At 43.7% G+C, this 22,599-nt stretch overlaps 2 protein-coding genes across 2 annotated transcripts in view; one reads left to right on the top strand and one right to left on the bottom strand.

The window, feature by feature from the left end:
* Positions 1–15,820, bottom strand: part of MRPL35 (mitochondrial ribosomal protein L35) — a 29,977-nt gene extending 14,157 nt beyond the window's left edge. The window contains exons 1-2 of the mRNA XM_078678660.1: positions 15,701–15,820; positions 5,638–5,687 (exon numbers count right to left, since the gene is read on the bottom strand). Coding sequence (XP_078534786.1) covers positions 5,638–5,687; positions 15,701–15,813 — 163 coding nt within the window. The 5' untranslated portion in view covers positions 15,814–15,820. The remainder of the gene's footprint in view (positions 1–5,637; positions 5,688–15,700) is intronic.
* A 412-nt stretch (positions 15,821–16,232) lies between these two features.
* POLR1A (RNA polymerase I subunit A) overlaps positions 16,233–22,599 on the top strand; it is a 514,608-nt gene continuing 508,241 nt past the window's right edge. The window contains exon 1 of the mRNA XM_078678659.1: positions 16,233–16,675. Coding sequence (XP_078534785.1) covers positions 16,581–16,675 — 95 coding nt within the window. The 5' untranslated portion in view covers positions 16,233–16,580. The remainder of the gene's footprint in view (positions 16,676–22,599) is intronic.

Genomic DNA, 22,599 nt, shown 5'->3' with positions numbered 1-22,599 from the left:
ACTTAATTTTTAGATTGATTGCTTTTCCAAATATTTTGTAATGATTTTCATACACTAAATTAAACAGAGGACACAAAGTGACCTTAAGATTTTCTTAGTTGTATTTTTTTTTAAAATTGTCTCCATCACTGCAGAGTATGTAGAATCACGGATTGCAAGAGATCAATACTCCATCCAGATCTCAAATCCCCTAAAAGACCATTCTCTCTCCAAGGAACGTCAGACTTTAAAGCTAAGGAGTCCCCTGTTCACTGAAGAAGGGAAAGTTAACGTGACTGTGCCACTGATTATGCAGTCTGAAAACCTAATTGAAAATCCATGCTTAATCATTAAAACAGTTCCAAGAAGACCAAGCCCACATTTCATTTGCTAAAAGCCCTGAATCTGGAAGGATCCCTAAGATAGCATTTCAGTAAGGCAGCATTTACGAATTGACCTAATAAAGATTATTTTGGCCCAACCCAGTCACCCACAAGCAGCAACAGGTCACACAATGAAAGAGTTGAAATATCTATTGAGGGGGAGGGGTGGTTTGAGAGTGAAACGGGTGTAGTCACTGTAGCAGAAGCACGCTGCAGAGTACCAGCATTAGGTGTGCCTGGAGCACAAGAGAATAGTCCTGTAGAAAGAGAGAAATTATTATTAGGTGAAAATTGAGCGAGAGAATAGCAACGAAAGCCCAAAAACATGGATAGTTGACCCCTGCAGAACCAGCAACAGCTGAATTCCCGGGCTGTAGGTAGCTGGAGAGAAGACAGGGTTAGCCTCTGTAACGTAACAGGAGCAGACTAGATCTGCAGCAGAGTTTGGGGGGCTGTCTCGTACAACAAAAGAGTGCAGTGATTAAAGTTAGAGGCTATCTTTGAGTCACAGTAGTGAACGAACAAGCAGAGTAGATCTTGCCACTGAGAGCTGCAGCATAACGTACCCCCTCCTCCCCTATGCCCACAATTCCTGCTGCCTTGCCTGGCACTGCTGATTGCCTACATGACCAAAAGGCATATGTAGGAACCTTCTTGAAATATTCAGACAGTGTGCAATACAGTTTAGAATGAAAATGGCAATTTTGGTTTTGTCGGGTTTTTATAATGAACTTTCATTTTAAACTGGAAAACCTAATCATAATAAACTGTGGGCCAATGATGACTTCTAGGGGAATTTTCAAGTTGAAGGAAGACCAAATTAAGGGCTATTTTAAAGGGGATCTGGATAATAAAGACCGGATCTCAAGGAAACACATCAGGACTTTCACGGCGTGAAGTGCCTTTCAAGAACTCAATGAGTGAAGCCAGACCGTCCTGGATGGTGAAAGCTATCAAATGATTGGAACACTAAAACATAAAACTTGCATAGCGATACATTTTACACAATGTGTCATAAACCAAATGCCACTATGCTTAAAGCCTAAAGAGGTTAAGATTGAGAAAACTGGGGGTGGCACAAATGATGACTTAGTATTCAAAGGATTAGTGGCATGGTGCAAAAGGAGGCTATTACAGTACTGTAGCGTGATTTTGCAAATGTGGAAAATGGCAGAACTGTTTTTAGGGTGTGAGGGTGAGAAAGCCACGCCGTTAGCTTTTTCAATACATGTGTAAAGATAAGGCTGAAACCTCTTGGATCTATTGGCAGCCTTCGACACGGTTGACCACAAACTACTCATCAAAGCACTTCAAGAAAGGGCGCGAGCAGAGGAGGTGGTCCTACAGTGGTTCGCCTCTTTCCTACAGAACCGCACCCAAAATATAACAATCAAGAACTTCTCGTCTGACCCACTCCATGTATGTAGGGGTGTCCCCTAAGGATCAGTACTCTCCCCACAACATACATACATATATACATAAAAACAACAACATTCCCTTCCACCTCTATGCAGACAATACCCAAATTTACCTGGAAACATCCTCCATCGAAGACATCCAGAGATTGAACGTCTCTCTACGAGAAGTCCAGCACTGGCTCTCATGCAACCACTTAAAACTAAATCAGGACAAGACGGAAATCCTCCTCATCTCTAACAAAGAGGAGAACACCCAAATCACAGAATCGATGAAAACCATTGAGGCTCTCAATCATAACCTCATCCTAGCTGATTCCGCAAAATCGTTGGGAATCACTCTGGACCCCAAACTAGACATGAACAAACATCAAAAACACCAAAAAAAGCGCATTCCTCAACCTTAAACTACTCAACAAAATTAAACCCTTCATTCCTCTTAGTGACCTCAAACAAGCCACACAATCCCTGGTACTGTCCAGACTGTACTACGGAATTGCAACCCTCACAGAAGCAGCAAAATCCCATCTAGCTCCACTCCGATCAACTCTGAATGCGGCAGCCAGAATGGTCACCGGAGTAAAGAAATATGATCACATTTCGCCTGCAATTAAAGAGCTAAAATGTCTCCCTGTCGAAATGCGTGCCAGCTTCAGAACCGCTTGCCTCACGCACAAAGTGTTGCACACTGGGAAACCCGCCTACCTGGCTGCTAAACTACAGAAGACTGGGCAGTCAAGAAACCTGAGAAGCACAAACACTACTCCTTATCCCCCCGAAATCTCGCAGACATAAAAACGCATCTCGATCTTTTGCAGGCAATACGTCAAAAATATGGAACTCCCAGTACAAATCAGGACTAACCCCTCCTACATAAAATTCAAAAGGCAACTCAAGGACTTCCTCCTCAACCGATCTCCCCCAAACAGATAGCTACAAGCCAGTCGCCAAGGTCATACCATAGTCGCACACAAACACTTTGGCCTCAATGACCTCTACACAGTGACTACCTCCTGCCCCCCCCACTCACCGGCCGAACCCATCCGTGAGTCATGGGGTTCCCCAAGACTACCTCATACAGTCCCTGTACAGTCCACTGTGATATCTTACTTACGAGTGACAAGTTTCCTTTATATATACTAAATTGCTTAATGTATCCTATGAATGATTCTTGCTGTAAAGCGCTCAGATATCTTCGGGTCTGGCTAGCGTATATAAAACTCATAATAAATAGTTAAACTTTGCCTCAACAATTTCTAAAAAAGAAATTATATATATAGATTGCTTGCTTTGTGTTGTGCTTTCAACAAGTGGTGGTGGTGGAGTTTGCTTCCTGTGCTATATTTCGACTTTCTGTGGAGTGCTGGTGTAGCACCAATTGATCTGACCTCTGTGTGGCGTTCACTTGTGATGCACCGAAGTTGGATAAAAGAAGCAGGATTCCATCGCTAGTGAGATTACAATTGCATCCAATAGCTAAAATATTTTACTAGAGATGAAAATTACTTTAGGTTTCTAACAAAAGTTACTGTTAGATGTTTTGTACATAAATCTGATGTAAATATTCCTTGTCTCGGACTGCCTCACAAGCATTGAGAAAAGGAGCGACAGCCATCAGGCAAATAAATTATTATTAAAGAACTGCTTCAGGAGGATCAGAGCCCAAGTGTGTAAATCAAAGAAAGATGGAAGGATCAGCAAACGTACAGCACATGTAACTAAATTACACGGCTCCTCATACATTTGCAAGTGGCAATGGCAGTTTTAACGGAGTGTAGCTAAGCTATTAAATCAGACAAACAAACGGAACTCCAGCTTTGAGGCATTTCAGGAGGAACCATGTCCCATTCTAAGTCACTTTAAATACGTGAACCTCAGGATCCTATGACTGTTTTCTTGAGATAGCTTTTATTAGCTCTAGGCCTGGGCGGTGAACTTCACCCCGTTTGCGGAGTTTTCTGCACTCCGCAGGGCTTGCGGAGTGCAGAAAACTCCGCTTCGCGATGTGCAGCGGAGTTTTTCCCCCGCTCGCGATCGCAAACAGTAAGTTAGCTAACGGTAAGTTGGCGAGCGCGAGCTGCCACTCGGGTAGAATTTCTACCTGAGCGGCAGGAATACCAACACAAACTGCAGTACGCACTGCACTCCGCCACTTGCGGATTTTTTTGTAACTTCGCAGTGTTCCCCGAAGCAAAACTCTGCGAACTATGCCCAGGCCTAATTAGCACATCGTATTAGAAGGAGATTAAGATAAAATTCTTTTAGGAGGTTTGAAAAATGCACAATCAGGCATTTACTGCAACAAATCATGGTTTAAAAAAAGAATGGAAAGGAATTCTACTAAAGGAGGATGGGGTGCAACTAGAGAGACATTATGGATTCTCTAATGCCTTGCAAAAATCAAACATTTCCTGATCAATTGAGAATGGGGGCCTATGCACTAATCATCAGTCTCCTGGATTAAAGCAATGCTGTTTGGGTCCCACAGTCCTACTGCTCTACCATCAACATGGGCTTTCACGCCATGGGTGATCTTGTTCAAGAGGAAATTCTATTCAATTTTGCCCCTGCTTAAGAAACTAATGCCTACCGATCCAAGCCAGAATACAATTCAAAATCTGTTGTCTGTCTCACAAAGCCCTTCACCTAGGTAGTTATTTTTACCTAGCTGCACATCTTTCTATCTCTGGGGGTCAAAGAGGGCTTTAAAGTAAGGGCTCGCTCCTCCACAAACACTAGTCTATTGGGGCCACAATCAGTCTCTGGCACTCCCTTCCACTGTCCTCTGGACCCAACCAAGTCTGCTTGTATTCAGAGCTCCTGAAAGCTCACCTGCTCTGGCTCAATCTAATGTCTTGTAACCCTCCTATCTGATATTTCATATTCTATCCAGTGCCTCCTCTTTATTACTTTCTCCCTTTCAAGAAATGTCTGGTTATTTTTAAAATGCTCTTATGTTTCCCAAGGAGGAGCAGAGTTATCAAAAGTCAAATAAAATAAAAAACGAAATTTACTATGATCTAGACATAGGGAACTAGGGAGACGGTACCATGTCCAGACTATAAATAATTTTATTAATTTAGATATTTAACATTCTGTCATTCTTACATAGCACACTAGAACTCAGGGGCACATAATTTAAATCCAGCACATGGAACAATTGAGAAGATCAAGTGAGATGAAAGGTAGAAGGTAAACCTTCATCATATTGTAGTAGGAAGAAAGTGTGTCAGGTGAAGAGGACGTGAGAAAGTGACAAAGGAGAAGCATAAGGGGGTGAGGATTACTGTAAAGAACAAAGGGGACATCAAAACTAAATCATCTCAAAATTGCCAAGAAGAAACTGGACAAAATAACAGGGCTCTACTTAGAGGAACCTAGAAAGAACGTAGAGAAAATATTCGTCATTCAAACTTCCCAGCCTGCCTACACCCATTTTTTTACCTTTCAAACCAAGCCCTGATAAGTAGACAGTCAATATGGCTTTCATCTGGATAGCCCCACCATTAGCTTAGCAGTACTGGGGATATCCTGTTTAAAATACTATTATCGTAGGAATGCCATGGAAATGTCATTAAATAAATAAGAGCATCTCTATCGCTTTCTGTAGCTGTGAGGCGTTACCAAAGGTTGTCAAACGGTACAGGTAGTAAGTAAAAATGAATTGGCAAAAACGAAATGAAAAGGGCTGATTGACTTCTTGTAAAATAGACAATTGCTTAGAATGTAAAAACTGTTTTTATTTTGTTTGATAACAAATTATTCTTCCAGATGTTAGCATCATTGTTAACTTTTAGACGCACAGTGTGCAAACCACTACTACCAACATTAGAATCAGGCACGATGTTACGACGAAATACCTGTTGTGACTGTAGCCCTTGCCTGAAGATTTGGAATTCCAGAGCAAAGCCTAGAAAAGAGCAAAAATATGCAATCAAATATTATAGTGAAAGGCAGTAAGATAATGATCCAACTGTTCATATCCAATTCTTCGCAGTAACATTTCATACAATTGCAATGCTGGTGCACTGAAGGAAATTGCACTATTTATGCATCTTTAATCCAGATACTTCACACATCTCTTGCTGCCATCCACAGAAGTACCATGTGTAGTTTAGTGTCACAGTTAAAGTGAAAGCACACAACCCGGTCAAACCATTCCCCGAAATTTAGGAAGGGGTCTACTCTGAGGCCTTTATTTTGGGGCGGTCAATAACTATTAGCCAGTATCATATAGAAGCACTGAAAACTAACAATGTGCCAAGTATCACAAAGATCTTGGACTCAAACTAAGTTATTCCCTTTAGGCATTTGACCTTCTGTGGTAGTAATGTCAAGCCCTGAACGTTTACCCGAGCAGGTGGTAGGGTCTAAAAAAATAAATAAACAGATGCAGCATGACACTGTAAATTATACTCAAGGTTCAGCCAGTGCCATGACTTTAAAGTAGTGGTATTTTTAGGTGTCTCCTGCGCATGCGCTGATTAGGAGGACCTTTAGCAGTCGCTCTGGTCATTTTCAAGCACACACTCGTGCTTGTGGCGTCATCCACCTTGCGGGAGCGAGTAGGGGCGTGCCACAAGCATGAGTTCAGTGCTTGAAAATGAGCATGCTCTCCCAAGCGTGCACGCTAACCATTTGCTTTCAATTACCCTTCTCTCCAATCGCAGTTTGCCTTTTTCTGTCAGTCTTTCAACTCTGCGTTCCCACTCTCCTCCTGAAATATAGCTGGCTGAGAAGTATATCAAGCTCATAGTTCCTTAGCTGCTAAGCTGTCTACATTGACCAGTAAATGCGTGAGGCTAAAGATGTTTCTTCTGTAGAAGGTATCTCGCCGCCTCACTACTGAAGAGTGGCTGTCATCGGTTTCTACTGTTGAACTGCTGCACAGATGTCTTTTTGCGCCATTCTTTTTTTTTTTTTTTTAGTATTGTATAGTGCTAGCTAGACCAAAAGGTATCGGAGCGCTTCACAACATGTAAATCATATACAATAGTTAGCAAATGTTCAACTGTACAGAATAGGTCATCTAACTGATTGTTCCCAGATGGAATCTTGAGTTGAGAACGTGATGATCATCCCGAAGTTTTAGAAAAATTGGAGAGACAGTTGGAGGTAGTCTGGGGTCTGTCAGTTCCCTCGAGCACGGTCGAGGAAGAGGGCTTTGAGTAGTCTCTTGAATTTAGAGAACGAGGGTATTGTTCTGATGTGGGGAGGAATGGAGTTCCAGATTTTCGGAGCGTTACCAGCAAAGGATTTGGCTACGGTTCTGTGCTTGCGAGTTTTCAGGGGGATTAGCAGTAGAGAGTGGGAGCTCCTGAGGTTCCTGGACTGGCCTGCCCTGGTGAGCTTGGCTGCCAGGTATTCTGGTTTGCCTGTGTGCAGGGCTTTGTGGGTGATGCAGGCTGTTCTGAAATTGGCTCGCAACTCCACTGGGAGCCATCTGAGTTCTTTAAGGGCTGGAGAGATTGCTCAAATTTCTTAATTCCGGAGACCATTTTCGCTGCTGCGTTGAGTGTCGTCTTCAAGGGGGCAAGGTGGGATTTTGCTGTCCCTGTCAGGATTGCGATCCCGTAGTCTATTCTGGAGAGGACTAATGCTTGGGTGGCTTGCTGAAGGTCCTTGGGGGGAAGAGGAAGGGTTTTATTTTGTAAAGTAATTTTAGGTTGAGAAAGGCACTTTTAGCAGATTTTGAGATGTGTTTCTTCATGTCAAGTTTTGGGTCTAGGGTGATCCCTAGAGATTTCACTGAGTCTGCCAGAGAGAGGTCGCCATTGAGGGCATCAATGGCGTTGAGCCATTCTTTGATTTGAGGGTTATCATCTTTGTTAGAAAGGAGTAGTATTTCTGTCTTGTCTTGGTTTAGTTTCAGGTGATTGGTTGTGAGCCAGTCTTGTACCTCCTTGAGCGTATTGTTTAGTCTCTGGATGTCATTAATTGAGGTAGTTTCCAGATAGAGCTGAGTGTCGTCCGCATATAGATGAAATGGGATATTGGATTTTCTGAGTAGAGAGGTGAGGGGTTTGATGTAGATATTGAAGAGCTGTGGGGAGAGTACAGACCCTTGAGGAACGCCTCTGATGACCGGATGAAGGTCGGATTCGAAGTTTTTGATTTTTATTTTCTGTGATCGGTTGTGAAGAAAGGAGGAGAACCACTGGAGGACTGTCTCTTGTAAACCGACTCTATCTTGAAGAACCCTTAGGAGGAGGTTGACTGTATCGAATGCAGCCGATAGGTCTAGGACGACGAGAAGGCAGCATTGATCGGAGTCGAGTGACTTGAGTAGGTCATCTATGACGTTGAGGATTGCAGATTCAGTACTACATCCCTTTCTGAATCCCGATTGATGGGGATCTAGAAATTTGATGTTTTCAAGGTGAAGGGTTAGCTGGGGGAGCACGCATCTTTCCATGATTTTAGCCAAAAATGGAAGGTCCGAGACCGGTCTGAAATTGTTCAGATCTTCTGTGTCTAGACCTGTTTTTTTTAATAGTGGTGTGACTTGCCCTACCTTGAGGCAGTCTGGAACAGATCCAGAGCTCAAGGAGCTATTGATAATCTTGCACCATATTGGAGCTAGGACTCGCTTTAGGTCTTTGGTCAGGAGAGGCGGAAGTTGGTCCAGGGCGTGGGCTGAGGGTTTGGCCTTGGAGATTAGATTTACTATCTCTGCGTCCTGGATGGGAATGAATGAGGACCACTGTTGTGGAGATTTCATGGAAATGTTGACAAGGGTTTTGGGCATATTGTTCTCTTTGAGAGAGATGGGGTTTAAGCCCAATGCGAGGTCGATCTTGGCAATTTTGTCGTTGAAGTAGGTTGCGAAGCTGTTGCACTGAGCTTTGGATGCTTGAGTTAAGGAAGGAGTGGGTTTGGAGGTCTGATTTCTTATGATGTTGAAAAGTTCTTTGGGTCGATTTTTTGCATTTTCTAATGTTGAGCAGAAGAAAGCAGATTTTTTATTCTTGATGTGATTTTTATATGTCCTGCGGGCTTCTTGGAGTTGATCACGGTGGGGGGTTGAGGGATTATTCCTCCAAGTTCTTTCTACGGCTCTTAATTGCCTTCTTTCCTCGTTGATGTCAGTGGTGAACCAGGATCTGGAGGGGATGTTTCTAGTTTTTTTGAGTTTCACAGGAGCAATTTGGTCTAGGGTAAGCGTTAACTGAGTGTTATAGAGAGAGGTGATATCATTGGTTGAGAGGTGGTCAGTGGCGCACGGGAGCAGCAGATTGATTCTTTCTTCTAAGCTCGCTCGTGGAATTTGGGCTGTGTTTCTCACCCATTTGGGAGGGTCTTTCTTCTAAGCTCGCTCGTGGAATTTGGGCTGTGTTTCTCACCCATTTGGGAGGGTCTCGTTTTGGATTTGAGATAGTCAGGATTGGAAGGTTGATATGAAAGAGGACTATGTGATGGTCAGACCAGTCGACGGGGAGGATGTGATCGATGGTGATAGACTTCCTTTCCGCTATAATGGCGTCCAGGATAGCTCCTCTGTGATGAGTTTCTTCTAAGCAGTGTTGTGTCAGATTGTTTGCTTGAAGTAGGTTATTTAAGGATTAGGTGAGTTTGTTCTTGGTTTCATTCCATCTTAGGTTGAGGTCGCCCAGAATTATGTAGTTAGAGTTGCCTAGTGCGCAGTGGGCAATCAAGTCGGAAAGGTGAACCCCGAATTCTGAAGAATTGCCTGGAGGATGGTATAGAAGATGACAGAGTATGGGTCTGGACTCCTGAGTTTTGATGTTGACAGAGAGGCATTCAAAAGAGCTGTAGGCACAAGAGGAGGTTTCCGTGATGGCGATGTTACTCTTGTGGATGATTGCTATGCCTCCGCCTCTATTCCCTAGCCTGTCCTTGTTGATCATCGAGAATCCAGGGGGGACCAATATGTCCATAATAGGGTAGGAGAGGTTGTTGAGCCAGGTTTCTGTTATGAATGCTAGGTCTATGTCGTGGGAGAATATGGCTTCTGCTAATTCGGAGGTATGTTTAGAGGCTGATCTGCAGTTTATGAGCATGCAGTTGATGGGGGGGTGCTTCTTTATACTCGTTCGGTTGGGCCTTAGGGAGGAGGGCCAGGTGGGAAGGGGGTCTTAGGGTTCTCGGAGGGGGGTGTTTACTTCCGACTCCCGTGATTACTTGGATCGTGGATTTTGGGGAAGAGTTCAGTAGAAGTTCGGAGGATGCCTCGTGGGGTGTCAGGCCCTGCGGGGAAAGTGAGGATGAAGTTCTTGTGAGTGTTTCCAGGGAGCTGATCTTCCCTTTTCTGGGGGACCCGACTTTGGGTCTGGATGGGACGTATGGCTCTGTGGGGCGAGTTACCTTGCCTAGGTTAGGTTGGATGGGATCTACTAGCTCAGAGGGAGGCTGGAAGGACTTTTGGGTAAGGGTTAGGGTGGAGAGAATTTCACTCAAGCCTCGAACCAGGATTTCCAACTGTTTTTCTAGTAGGGAGAGGCGATGTGTCATGTTGTCACTGTAGGGAAGATAAGTGTCTGAATCCGGAGTGATCTTGGGTGAGGGAGAAGGGACCAAGAGAGGAGGGACCACTGGGTGAGGAAGGGTGTCAGAGGCCGCATTGTTCTTGATGGCGGGGGGTGGATCTGTGACTAGAAGGTAGTTTGATGAGGGACGAGAGTCCTGTTCAAGATGATTCTTGTGAAATGGGCTGCCTGGATGATCTATAGTAGGAGCAAAAGGAGAGGGGATTGATGCCTCAAGGCATCAAAGCATTCTGTAAACAGTGCTTTGTACGGGGAGCACGGAGAGGGCTCCGGCAGAGCAGGCTCTTCTGAACATGTGGGAGCTTTCCGCTGAGTGTGGTCAAAGTGACTTTATATGGAAAGACTGGAATTTCTCAAAAATCACTAGTGAAATCCGTATTTCAGATGTGTGCTTCAACTTGCAATGTGTGAAAAGACATGTAGCCGGCGCAAGAGGCCCAGCATAAGCACCTCTAATATGAACAGCACTTGTAAGACTTCTTTCTGTAGCACCCCACCCCTCCCAACTCTGTGTGTATCCTTCTCTTCACTTCTCTCCTCTCCCTCTCCTACTCTCCTCTCCCTCTCTCTCGCCTTCCCTCTAACCCCTTCTCTCCTGTCTCCCTCTCTGCACTTCTCTCCCTCTCCTCCCCTTCTCTCCTTCTCTCTCTTTTTCCCCTCATCCCTTTCTCCCCTTATCTCCTCGCTCCACTTCTCTCCTCTCTCTCTGTCTCCTTCGCTCTCTCTACTTCTCTCCGCCCACACTCCTCACATCCATGCTCTCCGGTTCTCCATCACTGTGCCCTCCTCTCTGCCTGGCTCTCCATCCTCTGCTTCGCTGCAGCCCCCTTCTTCCATGGTGCCGGCATCTCTCTCCAGACTCCCTTCCTCCCGTTTCCTTACCTCTCCGGGCTTCTCTCGCTCCATCTCTCACTAACACACCCTCTCATATTTTATATCTCAATGTCTCTCTCTTACTTTTTGGCACTCTTCATCTTTCCTTATCACCCTCCCACCGTATTATACTTCTCTCTTGCACTCCTTCCCTATCTCTCTCTCCCGCCCATCTCAGTTTTCTTTCACCCCTTCCAGAAGGGTGTAAAAGGCTGCTTATTAGGAAGCAGGGCGGGCAATGAAACAAACATCCTTCAGCTTCGTGTTGTACAAGCTGAAATCCTGTGATTAAAAACTAAACAGTAAAACAACTGATGTATCCCACCTTCCCTAACAGTTTCTGCCCCCTTTACATTTTCCTTATTCACCTACTGTGAACATCTGTCCATATCCCTCCATTAGGCTCCTCTGTCGTTTCTCCTGGTCCCCTCTGCCTTCTCCTGCCTTGGCAGGCTTGCTCATCCATCCACCAAGCATGCCCTTCCTCCATTCACTCCATGCCTGTTAACTTTACTATGGACTCTTCCCTCATACCTCAAACCCCATCTAACCGCTTGCCCCAACCAACAAAATTAAATGCTTAAATGGATTTATAACGTTGATGTTGTAATAAAACACCAGCTTGCAACTGAAACAAACAAGCATTGGCATAGCCAAGAGGTCGCGCCTTTGGGACCTTATAAGTGTAGTTATCCAGCACAATATCCTTGGTGCAATGACATCAAGTGTTGCATGGCTAACCTATTCTTTTCCACACCTCAAGTGGAGAAACGCCTACACTGGGAATGTAGCACCTCTATTTCTGGAGAACACAGCTTTAGGGTACTTGCAACAACATTTTTCTAACTTGTTGTGGCAAGATATTTTTCATCTCCATCTTTCACTGAGCTAGTTTGGGTTGTTTTGGTAGCCAATGGACAAAAGTCTAAGACTATGGGTCTTCGTGCCAATGCTAGTTTTTAACTTTTATAATTGGTATATTCATATTATATTGGTTTTAATGTATATCCATAATTGTTTGCAGCCTTGAGAAAGTCCTTTCGGAAGAAACGCGTGTTGGCTGCCTGTTGCTTATGTAATTGATTCTGGCAAGAAGTAAAGGACACATAGAAGGAAATAAAGATCATCTTGCGGACTTCCTCGCGGGCTTCCTCTTTTTTACAATAATGGCTAATGCCTACTTTACAGACTTGGACTGACTTTGGATATACCTCAGCATTTTATACTTTTATAATTGGTATTTTCATATTATATTGGTTTTAATGTATACCCACAGTTGTTCGCTGCCTTGAGAAAGTCCTTTCGGACGAAACGCCTGTTGCTTATGTAATGGATTCTGGCAAGAAATAAAGGACACATAGAAGGAAATAAAGATCATCTTGCGGACTTCCTCTTTTTAAGATGATGGCTAAGGCCTACTTTACAGACTTGGACTGACTTTGGATGTGCCTCGGCATTTGTGTAACACATTTGGGGACCTCAACGGGAAATGTTCTCCTTGGAGAGTCAGTTTGGTCTCCTAAAGGCGGTGGGAGGCTTAAAGCTTGGAGAGCACCAAAATATACTAAGGAACGGTAAATTACTTTCCGACGGACGAAGTGGGTGGATGTGCATTCGCAATTTGGCAGCTCTTCCTTGGTTCTCTGTGCAATTAACCTCTTAGACATCTTGAGGCACATGCGACCAAACACTCTTGAGTGTCCCTCTTCTGGATCAGCAAGGCCACTAGCCCTTTTTTACTTGCATCTGTTACAATGTATGTCAAATCACCTGGTTTAAAGCCTGTAAATCAGGAGCACTTTTGAGATCCAACTTGACCCTCACAAATTCTTCTTTGCACACCTCATCCCACACAAAATCAGTTTTTTTGCACGACAAACTTCTTAGATGGCAAGTTTTATCCGCAAAATTTCTTATAAACTTGCTGTAAAACTCAGCCATTCCCAAGAATGATACCAGCTTTTCCTTCGAACACAGTTCCTTAACATTTGCAATTGTATCTACCAACTCTTTCTTCAGTTTTACACTACTCCCAGATATGTGATGACCAAGATAATCTACCTCAGTCACTACACATCTACATTTGTCAAAACACAGTCAAGCCAGCTTTTATTAGTCTCTCTAACACTTGCTCTACTCTCCAAGCATGTTCTTCAATACTCTTAACAAAAATCAAAAGATCGTCCTGATAACACCTGACACCCAAAATTCCCTTGACCACATCACTCATAATCCTCTGAAACATGGAGGCAGCTGAAACTAATCCAAAAGGCATCCTTAAAAACTTGAAATGCTCCGATAGGAGTAAAGAAAGCAGTAAGCTCCTGTGAACTCTTATCTAGGGGCACCTGGTGATATGCTGAAGCTAAGTCTAAGCTAAGTCTAGAGTACTGAAATAACAAGCACCATCCAGTGTCGACACCATCTCATCTATATTCGGTAGCGGAAATTTGTCCACAACAACTTCTTTATTAAGCGCATGTAGATCCACACAGACAAATCTCATTGTTACTCTTTCTAGCCACGACTATGGGAGCCAACCACTGTCGCTTCCACAGGCTCAATCACACCAAGTAATCTGTCAATTTCTTTTTGTACAGACTCTTGCAGACTCAGTGGAATCCTCCTCACTTTTGCTGCAACAGGCTTTGCACCTAGCTTCAGTTTAATCCTGTGACTGTACCCCTTCAAACGTCCCAACGTATTCTTGAATAATTCTCCAAACTTCTTCACATACCTGTCCTCAACATCTATAGACTGCACCTGTACAGGAGGATTACCATTGGGATCGAGAATAATGTCAAGACGTGCTTGGGGTGTCCAACTCAGTAAGTTATCTCCCAACTCTTCCACATAGATCTTGGCATCAGTAAATGAAGTACTAAAAAGACAGCTGGAAAACCAAACATACTCTGGAGGAGTGCTTAAATAAAAAGAAAAATAATTGTGCGTGAATAGTGAGCAGTGGAAGTACACAAGTAATGCATCCATGATCCAGGGGAGGCACAAAAAAAAAGACGACGAATGCAAGTCCACATGCGCTAACGAATAAGCATTGGTAAATGCATTAGGTTTCGCCTACGTGATTAAAAATAAGCTGTTTTTTGATGGAAGGTGTAGCTTGCTTAGTAGTTGTACAAAATAGGTTACAGAAAGTCTGAGGAAAGATGGAAACATATACTGAACATGAATGGACACAGAGACCAATACCTGTACCTTATCCAAATCCTATCAATGCTCGTACTTACTGCTAAACTATAAATACAGGGATGCAATTCGCAGACTGGCAAGAAAAAAAAGTAATGTACAATATGCTGAATCCCAGATATTGTATTGCAATTGCATTTTTATAGCGCTTACTACCCCTGACGAGGCGTCAAAGCACTTTCATTCTACCCAGAGTTTACATCTGAGGTATGTGTAGCCCACTGCAAATTCATCAATCTAATGAACAATTTGCATAGAATGCAAAACTCGTAAGCCATGCTCTAATCGGCGAGGCTAAAAGTTACATGGAACAACAAAGCACCTCGGTTTCCAGAGGCTTGAGCGGGAGAGGACTCCTTCAAGAAGGTTGGGAAGGTGAGAGATGCAGCTGCAACGTCTCTGCCAGGGAGTGGTGCAGAAAAAGGTGCAACTGAACGCTTCGGACGTTCTTGTAAAATACAATGCATCACCCTGGGCACTTATCTAACCAGTTACTTTCACTGCAATTAACACAGCTCCGATAACGTTTAACCTAATTGGTGCAGGTTACTTTAATAGATTGTGAAATGCTATGATCGTGACTTTAACTCAACATGCACAACACCACATAACAAGGTAAATGATGGCCGTCTGCCCAGCACATCACCTGGATGGCACACAAACACTGTAATGCTTTGAGGTGCCATGGGCGTGCAGAGTGCAAGGTGCTTGGCAATCCGGACCTTTGGTGGCCTCAGCTAAATCTTTACTTAATATTCATTTCTGTATTGCTAATTTACATTAACATGGTTATTTTGAGGTTACGCGCTGCAAGGACAGGACAGCAAGCAGTTAGCTGTTGGGATCCGCACCAAAAGTACGTGCCGCTTCGTGGGCTTTCGTACATGTGGAATAAAGCCTCTTCAATCAATCATCTTGCCTACACTCAGCATTCGTTCGTCTTGTTACACAGACACTGTTCCGAGTACCTCCACTTCCTTAATTTGAAAGAAGGGAAAACTGAACTTCTGGGATATCCTACAATACAGTTAAAAGACCGGCACTTCCTAAAAGTAGACAAGTACACTGGGTAGTGAATAGTATTACTATTAGCACTAAAGCATTGCCCTAAACAAAACCCTACACGGTGCAGCAGACAAGATTGCCAGCTCACGACTTAGAGATGGATAGTCAGCGGTATAATATAAATAGTAGAACACATTTGACAGCCATGGCGCTAGTAACTCGAAGGTCACCTTTCTAGTGGACTTTGCCCAATTGGATCATCGGAACCGGGTCACCATGAATGTTCCGTAACAATCCACCCGGATCCCGCTACTCCAGTTACAAAACTCACCTGGTGCCGAGCCTCAAAGCCTGTGACCAGCACCGACCTCCGCTCAGCAGCGAGCTGAAGCGAACAGCACCAGCTGCCGCCATGCTTTCGCCGCACAGCCTGTCGGGAAACATTGTCCGACCTATCAGATAACTGCGTAGACAAACGATTGGATACAGTGGACCCACGGAGCGTACATATTGCAATTGTCCTAGCGGACGTATGTTTTCAGCTATTTAAGGAAAAATGCAATGATGTATTTGATGTGTATTAAAAACAAACGGATATATACAATTGAAAAACCTAATATTCCCAGTTGAAGGTTAATGTAAGAAATAAATTACTTCTGCAAAAACTGTGCCAATAATTAGTAAAATTCACAGTATGTGCACTTTTAAAAAATAAACAACGTTGCAATCAACTATTATTTTAATAGAACTTCAACATAGTTCACTTGTAGATGATATCGACATATTTAAAGATGGCCGGTAAACCGAGGGTAGCTTATTACTACCTCGCTCTTAGGCGAAGTTGTCTATGTCTATGATTCGGTATACGTGCCATGGACAGTGACAGGCATGAGCGCAACTATCTGCTCTAAGAGCGGGGTGGGGGATTGAACGAGCGCATGATGTATGGTGCCATAACACGACAGTCTCACAGTTTATCAACATTACACCTCAAAGTAGATTAATTGACTGTATAGCACGACATTTGATCATATCGTCTCGCTACTTTCATTGCTGCTATCAGAGGACATAACGGGCGCCCCCGCGGTTCATGTACAGGATGGACCAATCCAGTCCAGTCCCATAGCTCCATGTGGATGTACCCTGGGCATGTTTGTTGCTATCTTTCAACATGTAAATCGGTGACTTCTATCTTGGTAGTGTAACACCGGATGCCACCGGCAGCCACCATGGCGATCGGCAAAGAGATACCCTGGAGACGCTTGCAAGGGATCTCTTTTGGGATCTACTCAGCCGATGAGATCAGGTGAGGGCAGCTCTTGAATTAGAAATCTTGAAGTGCAGGTACTCCTGGCATCAGACCTGTCTGCTGCTGAAAAGTGCCGGCACTTTCCATTAAAAACATTGAAGCTGTGCTGAAAAGTTCCTATAGTGTCCCTTCTAAATTAAAGAAGTGTAGGTACTTATCTCTCGCTGGGCTTACCACCTTTCCCTATTTTTCGCCATGAAGTTTTTAAGTCATTGTACATTTTTCATATATATTTATATTTTTGTTTGTACATTCTGTGCTTGCTGTGTTTTGATATTGTGTTCCTTTTGCCTGCGTTGTTTTCATTCTATGGCCTGCTATTTTTGTTTGTTCCATTTTTAGGTCGAGCGACCTATCTCAATGCGCATGCGCATTGAGCGGGAGCTCGATATATAGGCGCTTAAACAAAGCTTACCGAGATCTGGCGATTCCATGGCGATTCCATGGCGATTCCATGCAGTGCCCGTGAAAAGGAGCTCAATGCGCAAGCGCATTGACATAGAAAAGCGCGTGCACAGGAAAGACAGCCATCTGCCGCCAGCAGCTTCACTTCATAGGGATCATTTCGCTCTCTCAGGCATTTCTCCTCCCTAATTTAGTCACTGCCGACGGCCAGCCGTACTTTCACTTTGACGGCGCCAGGCCGTCTCTTGTTAACTCCAGGTTCCGCCTACTGCACTTCATCCACTACCCGGATGATGAGATTGTCTACTGCACTTATCCGTGCCAGCGCTGCACTTCAGGTAAGAGACCCTCCTTCAGCCCTCGCTCAAGAACCTTACGCCCTTAGTTCTCTTTACTCAATCTGCGTCTTAATTTTACCTTCCCTTCACAGCACGCTTACTAGGACGGACCCGTCCTGAGACGTGCCCGTGTATTATTATTAGGGCTCCCGGTTTTCCGTATTTACGGATTTATACATATAAATACAGACGGAAATCTATATTTCCTTTGTCTGTATTTATATATATATAAACGGCAAAATACTAGCAAATTGTACCACGCTGCCGTCTGGTATTTTGCTACCAACGGGGCACTTGGAATGACTTGGGATGCCTGCTGTAGTTGAGGCTTCCCACACTTCAGTCTGGCAAGAAGGGGTGAAATAAACAACAAAGCCTCGTTAACATGTGAATGGTCTTTATAATGACCTGTGAAGTACTCGGGTGAGGCTTGTCAGCTTCGTTATCTCGCGCAGCAAGAAACTCCTGTCAGGGCGCCTCCTGGCCCTGACTGCGGCGGCGGATTCCTTCCAGAAAGAACACTGGGGTTTAGAGTATGGCCCCCTCCTTTGCTGGCTCATGCTGCGGGACCCCCGCGAGCGTAAATAGCTGTCTCTGGGAGCTGACTGCGGTGGCTGCTCACTGGTGTTTAGTGTATTGCCTCCTTCTTTGCTGCGGGGGAGGAGGGGCCATACAATGAGGTAGCGGTGACCATTTCATGGAGCCGAGTGGAGATTGTCACCAGGCACGGAGAGAGGTGAGCCAGGCGGCCGTGTTGCTGCTCTCGGTGGCACAGGCCATTGTTGCTAAAGTAAGTGTGCCTACAGTGTGGAGCATAAAACCATTTACCGGTGCGCTGGTGTTGTAATGTTTTAAATTCCAAAGTGCTGGCTGCACCAAACACACAACCCGCACTCGCGGCCACTGACACTTGATTTGCACATTTAGTTTAACATGCACAGACTGCAGTGCTGCTCTAGGTACGAACCGTTTTACACAGACTATTAACAAAGTCGCCCTCCCCAGGCAGTGCAGGACGTGCATGATCTGTGATATGTATTTGGAGACTGTCGCACGATGAAAGGAGCAGTGGTCAGAGTGAGCATGATTTGAAACTCAAACAAAACCTTACCTTCTTTCAGTGTACCACCTGTGTCTGAAGCCAGCACAAGCCACGAGTCTGCAGACCGAGTGCGGCTTTTTATTAGACAAAATAGTTAATGCACAGACTTTATGCCAAAAGTGTCAGTGAGACTGTGCCAAGCACGAGTTAACCTGCAAATTTACTTGTTATTGCTAGTGCGCGATTATGACTCGGTATCACTGATATCGGACACTACAATGAGGATGTTTAGTGTAAAATGTCCTAAATACTGTGTGACATCCGGCCTCCCATGCTGCGGCACTGGCAATCGCAGCCGTCCGGTAGGAGGCCTGAAACTACCCGATAGAAGCAAATTTCATATGCCCAGCTCTTCAAGTGTTGAAGAGGGGGGGGGGGCACTTCTGCGCCCCACCTGACTAAGAAAACATCTGCGTACTTCCGAGGGGCCCGAGGCACACCTGTCTGGTTCTGCCAGGGTCACCGAGCGCACAGTGCCTGGACGCCGCTCTCCAGCAGCATGATTGACACCAGTAAGCTGTGAACTGGACTGATGCATGATTTGCAGCGATTTACAACTGTCCTGAGCTCTAAGACAGTAAGACACAGCCTCTGATGGTGTGCCTGTCTACCTTACCGTGGATGCCTAGACAACATAGTCAACCCACTCGTAAGTAGTGTTGCCACCTTCTCCAAACAAATACCTGCCATTGGTTCACCTCTTTTTAGGATTTAAGAGTCAAATAGAATATACAATGTTATGAAAATTGTCTTTATAAAGTTTCTTCGTTTTTATAAATCGCCTTTCTGTCTGTTTACTTTAATTAGCATTAAGTTGGCTGTTCCAGAACATTGTAAAGTGCATTCTTCTTCTTGTTTTAACTGTTTAATGTATGTATTAATACGGGTAAAAAAAACCCGCTTTAGGTGCTTTTCACTATTTTTCCAAAGGCAATAAAATACTCCTCATGCCAAGAAAAAATCCAACCGGGTGTAACTCTACTGATAAGTGGCCAGTTCAGGAGGACATACCTGTGAACTGCTGCAGTTAATAAGGGCAATAATCCACAGAGGCCAGTCCAGCCCTGGTCAGACACAGGTGCTTATTACTGGAAGGAGCGTGAATGTGCAGACTGAGAGAATTTGACACAGCATTTGAGCCGGACCAGGACTGACTGTCACTTCTTCTTATTAAGGCCTTAAGCTATTTATGAGCTGACATTTGTGTCAGAAGGTGGTGTTAAGGGTCACATGGTACGGGCGGGGGGAGCGGGGGATACACTTTTTGTGCTGGTTCGTTCTGGGCTTCTCAGCACAGTTTGATCAGTTCATGCAGAGGGAGGATGAGGCATGTGATTCTGGTTTTAAGGGCAGTGAGGCTCATTAGCAGTCAGTATGGCCTCTCACATCCTAGTTGGTACAGTCGGGTTTCACAGTGCCCTTCCATTTCTTGTGCTGTGCAGCAGTTGTAAAATCTTAGAGTTTCTCGTTGCTCAAACGGGTGTAATTTCTGATATGTATATTATGTTGCGGTCTTCTTGCGAGAAAGTGTCACTCATAGTCGTTGAGATGTCACTCATAATTACACGGAAATTATGAAAATGTCACACATAGAAATCTAAAACCTTGGCAGCTATGTATACACTAAACATGTATGTCATAGGATGTTACACATTTCGAAGAATACATCTAATTTATATAATATTCAAGACAAATATGTTGAACTTACAGTGTCTGAATGATTAACTGTATTACATTAAAAGTGGAAATATAATGACTGTGACTGTTGAATTAATGTATGCAACTGCTGGCTGGCTGGGCTTTCTGCGCAGGCCACAAGGTCAAAAGAGGAGGCCATCCCTGGCACCTGCGGCACATGACTGGAACTTTTAAGCTGAGGGCAGAGGAGTGTAGCGCAGGCCAATATTTTTATTCCGGGGCCGTCAGTGGTAGTACTTTCTTGTGCCACTACAGATTGAAGGCCTTGTGATCAAACCCCACTTTGGATGGTGTGAAATTAAAAACTTTGGATACAGTTGTTGCACCAAGGATATTGTGCTGCATAACCACATACTTATAAGGTCCCAAAGGCGAGACCTATTGGCTATGCCAATGCTTGTTATTTGTTTTCTAGTACAATATAGACTATATTGTACTAGAAAACGAATAAAATTGTCAATTTAAATAAATGTGGAAAAATACTAGCTGTAGCGTCGTCTTTGCTTGTGGTAAAAATAAATGTGGATAAATACAGAAAAAATGGGCAAAAAATAAATATGGATAAATACAGACGGAAATGGCAAAAAAATAAATACCATAAAACCGGGAGCCCTAATTATTATATTTATTTCATTTTCCTCACTGAGGAAACGGCTTCCATCGATACCATCATTACCCCTACTCCAACCACGCTTGGCGGTAAGATGACGTGCAGTCCTTTGCTTTGTGCTTTACACCATCGTGATCGCCCGTGCCTTATACCCCGTTTCCCACACATGCTTAACGTTTCCCGCTCCTTTTCCACAGCGCCATTTGAAACGGGCCGCTTTTTACTCACAGGTACTGCCCCCTTCCTCACTTTTCTGCTCCTTACATGCTGCCCTTTACCTCTTAATTTCTCTTTTGCTCCCGCTTTTTATTGGCAATCCCTTTTCCGTCAATCTTAGTTTACTTGTTTTGAATACTTGCCTGTCACTTTTTAGAGTCTATTTCGATCTAGATCAGTTTCTAGATGGTCCGCTAATACTTATCGAACCGTGGCATTTTTCCTGTATTTGGGTAACTCTACAACTCTATCCTTCTTCATTATCTATGTAGGAAATGGCCATGCAAAATCCGTTTGGTTTTCTCTTAGAGACAACACGTCACCATCGTGAACACACCCAGTATGCCTCCAGACTATGCTTTTATTGTGTCTTCTCTTAGGTTTCTCTTCTGTGCTGTGGTATCTACAATGTACCCTCTTTCTGTTTCTGTTAATCAATTTGTGTAACTTCATTCACGACCGATTTCCCAGCCGGTTTGTCTTTTGTTTTGCATTAGAGGTACGCTCCGCATCTGACCCTGCTTAACATATAGACTGTGTAGTTTTTCAACATATTGAATCGTTTCATTAATTGTTTATCACCGCATTGGCCCTCTGAACCTTAAATTTTGAATTCTATCCATTTTGCCTCCCAGATGGAATACTCACCGTACTTTTAAATTCCTGTTCTACTCCCCCTTTTTACGCCTCATAGTCCTCCAATTTTCTGACGCACTTTACGCCTTGTGTTAACCCGAATATAGTGCTCCTTTTCCTGTGTTATGTATAGCCTCTGACGTTATAGTTGTCTAATTTTGCTACGGTTTTTCCTTTTTACATTTCTTAAATTACTCATCTGTCACCCCCAGCTTTTTTTCTATTACGACACGGGATGCAGCCACTGTTGAAATGCATTGTTAACGCGTTTTTAATCAATTAATACATGTTCAATTGATAAAATAGGATGTTGACGTGTGTCTGCTATAGGTGTCACATTTGCGAAAGTTATAACTATTGGCATTGTAAATGACAACGCTATTAATTTAGCTATTTTAAAAAACAACACATAAATAAAAAAAAATTCATTTATAAGACCAATAGCTCAAACTTTCCTAATGCGAGACCTATTGCATTTCCAATACTTGTTGTAACAGTTCTCTCATGTAAAGTATCTGGTTCTATTGTACAGTGGTTTGACACCTTCGGGTAAAGTCCGCGCTTTATAAAAATGCATTCAATAAAATAAAAAAACACATCGGCCGTCTGTTCAATTTTTAAGATTCTCAAAGGCCCGGACATTCTTCTTAAGTAGATCTTTCTATGAGATTGTCTGTGTTCATGGCATTTTTGTATTATGTTTACTTTGTTTGTCAGTCTGCGGTAATTTAGACAGCTGTAGAACACAATTTAAGGGCTTCCCTGTTACATTTACTGTTTAAAGTTTGGACTTATAAAGGGAAACATACCGGCTTTAGATGATTTTCCTAATTTTAGCACCGGCAAGGACTTCCAAATACCGGTAATGCTGGTATAAAATCGGCCAAGTGACAGCCTTAGATCTACCCTTTTAAAG

The sequence above is a fragment of the Lissotriton helveticus genome, chromosome 2_2 (assembly GCF_964261635.1).
Source record: "Lissotriton helveticus chromosome 2_2, aLisHel1.1, whole genome shotgun sequence".
NCBI classification, from domain to species: Eukaryota; Metazoa; Chordata; class Amphibia; order Caudata; family Salamandridae; genus Lissotriton; species Lissotriton helveticus.
The sequence above is the reverse complement of the archived record's forward strand: the minus strand, read 5'-3'. Positions and strand labels throughout refer to the sequence as shown.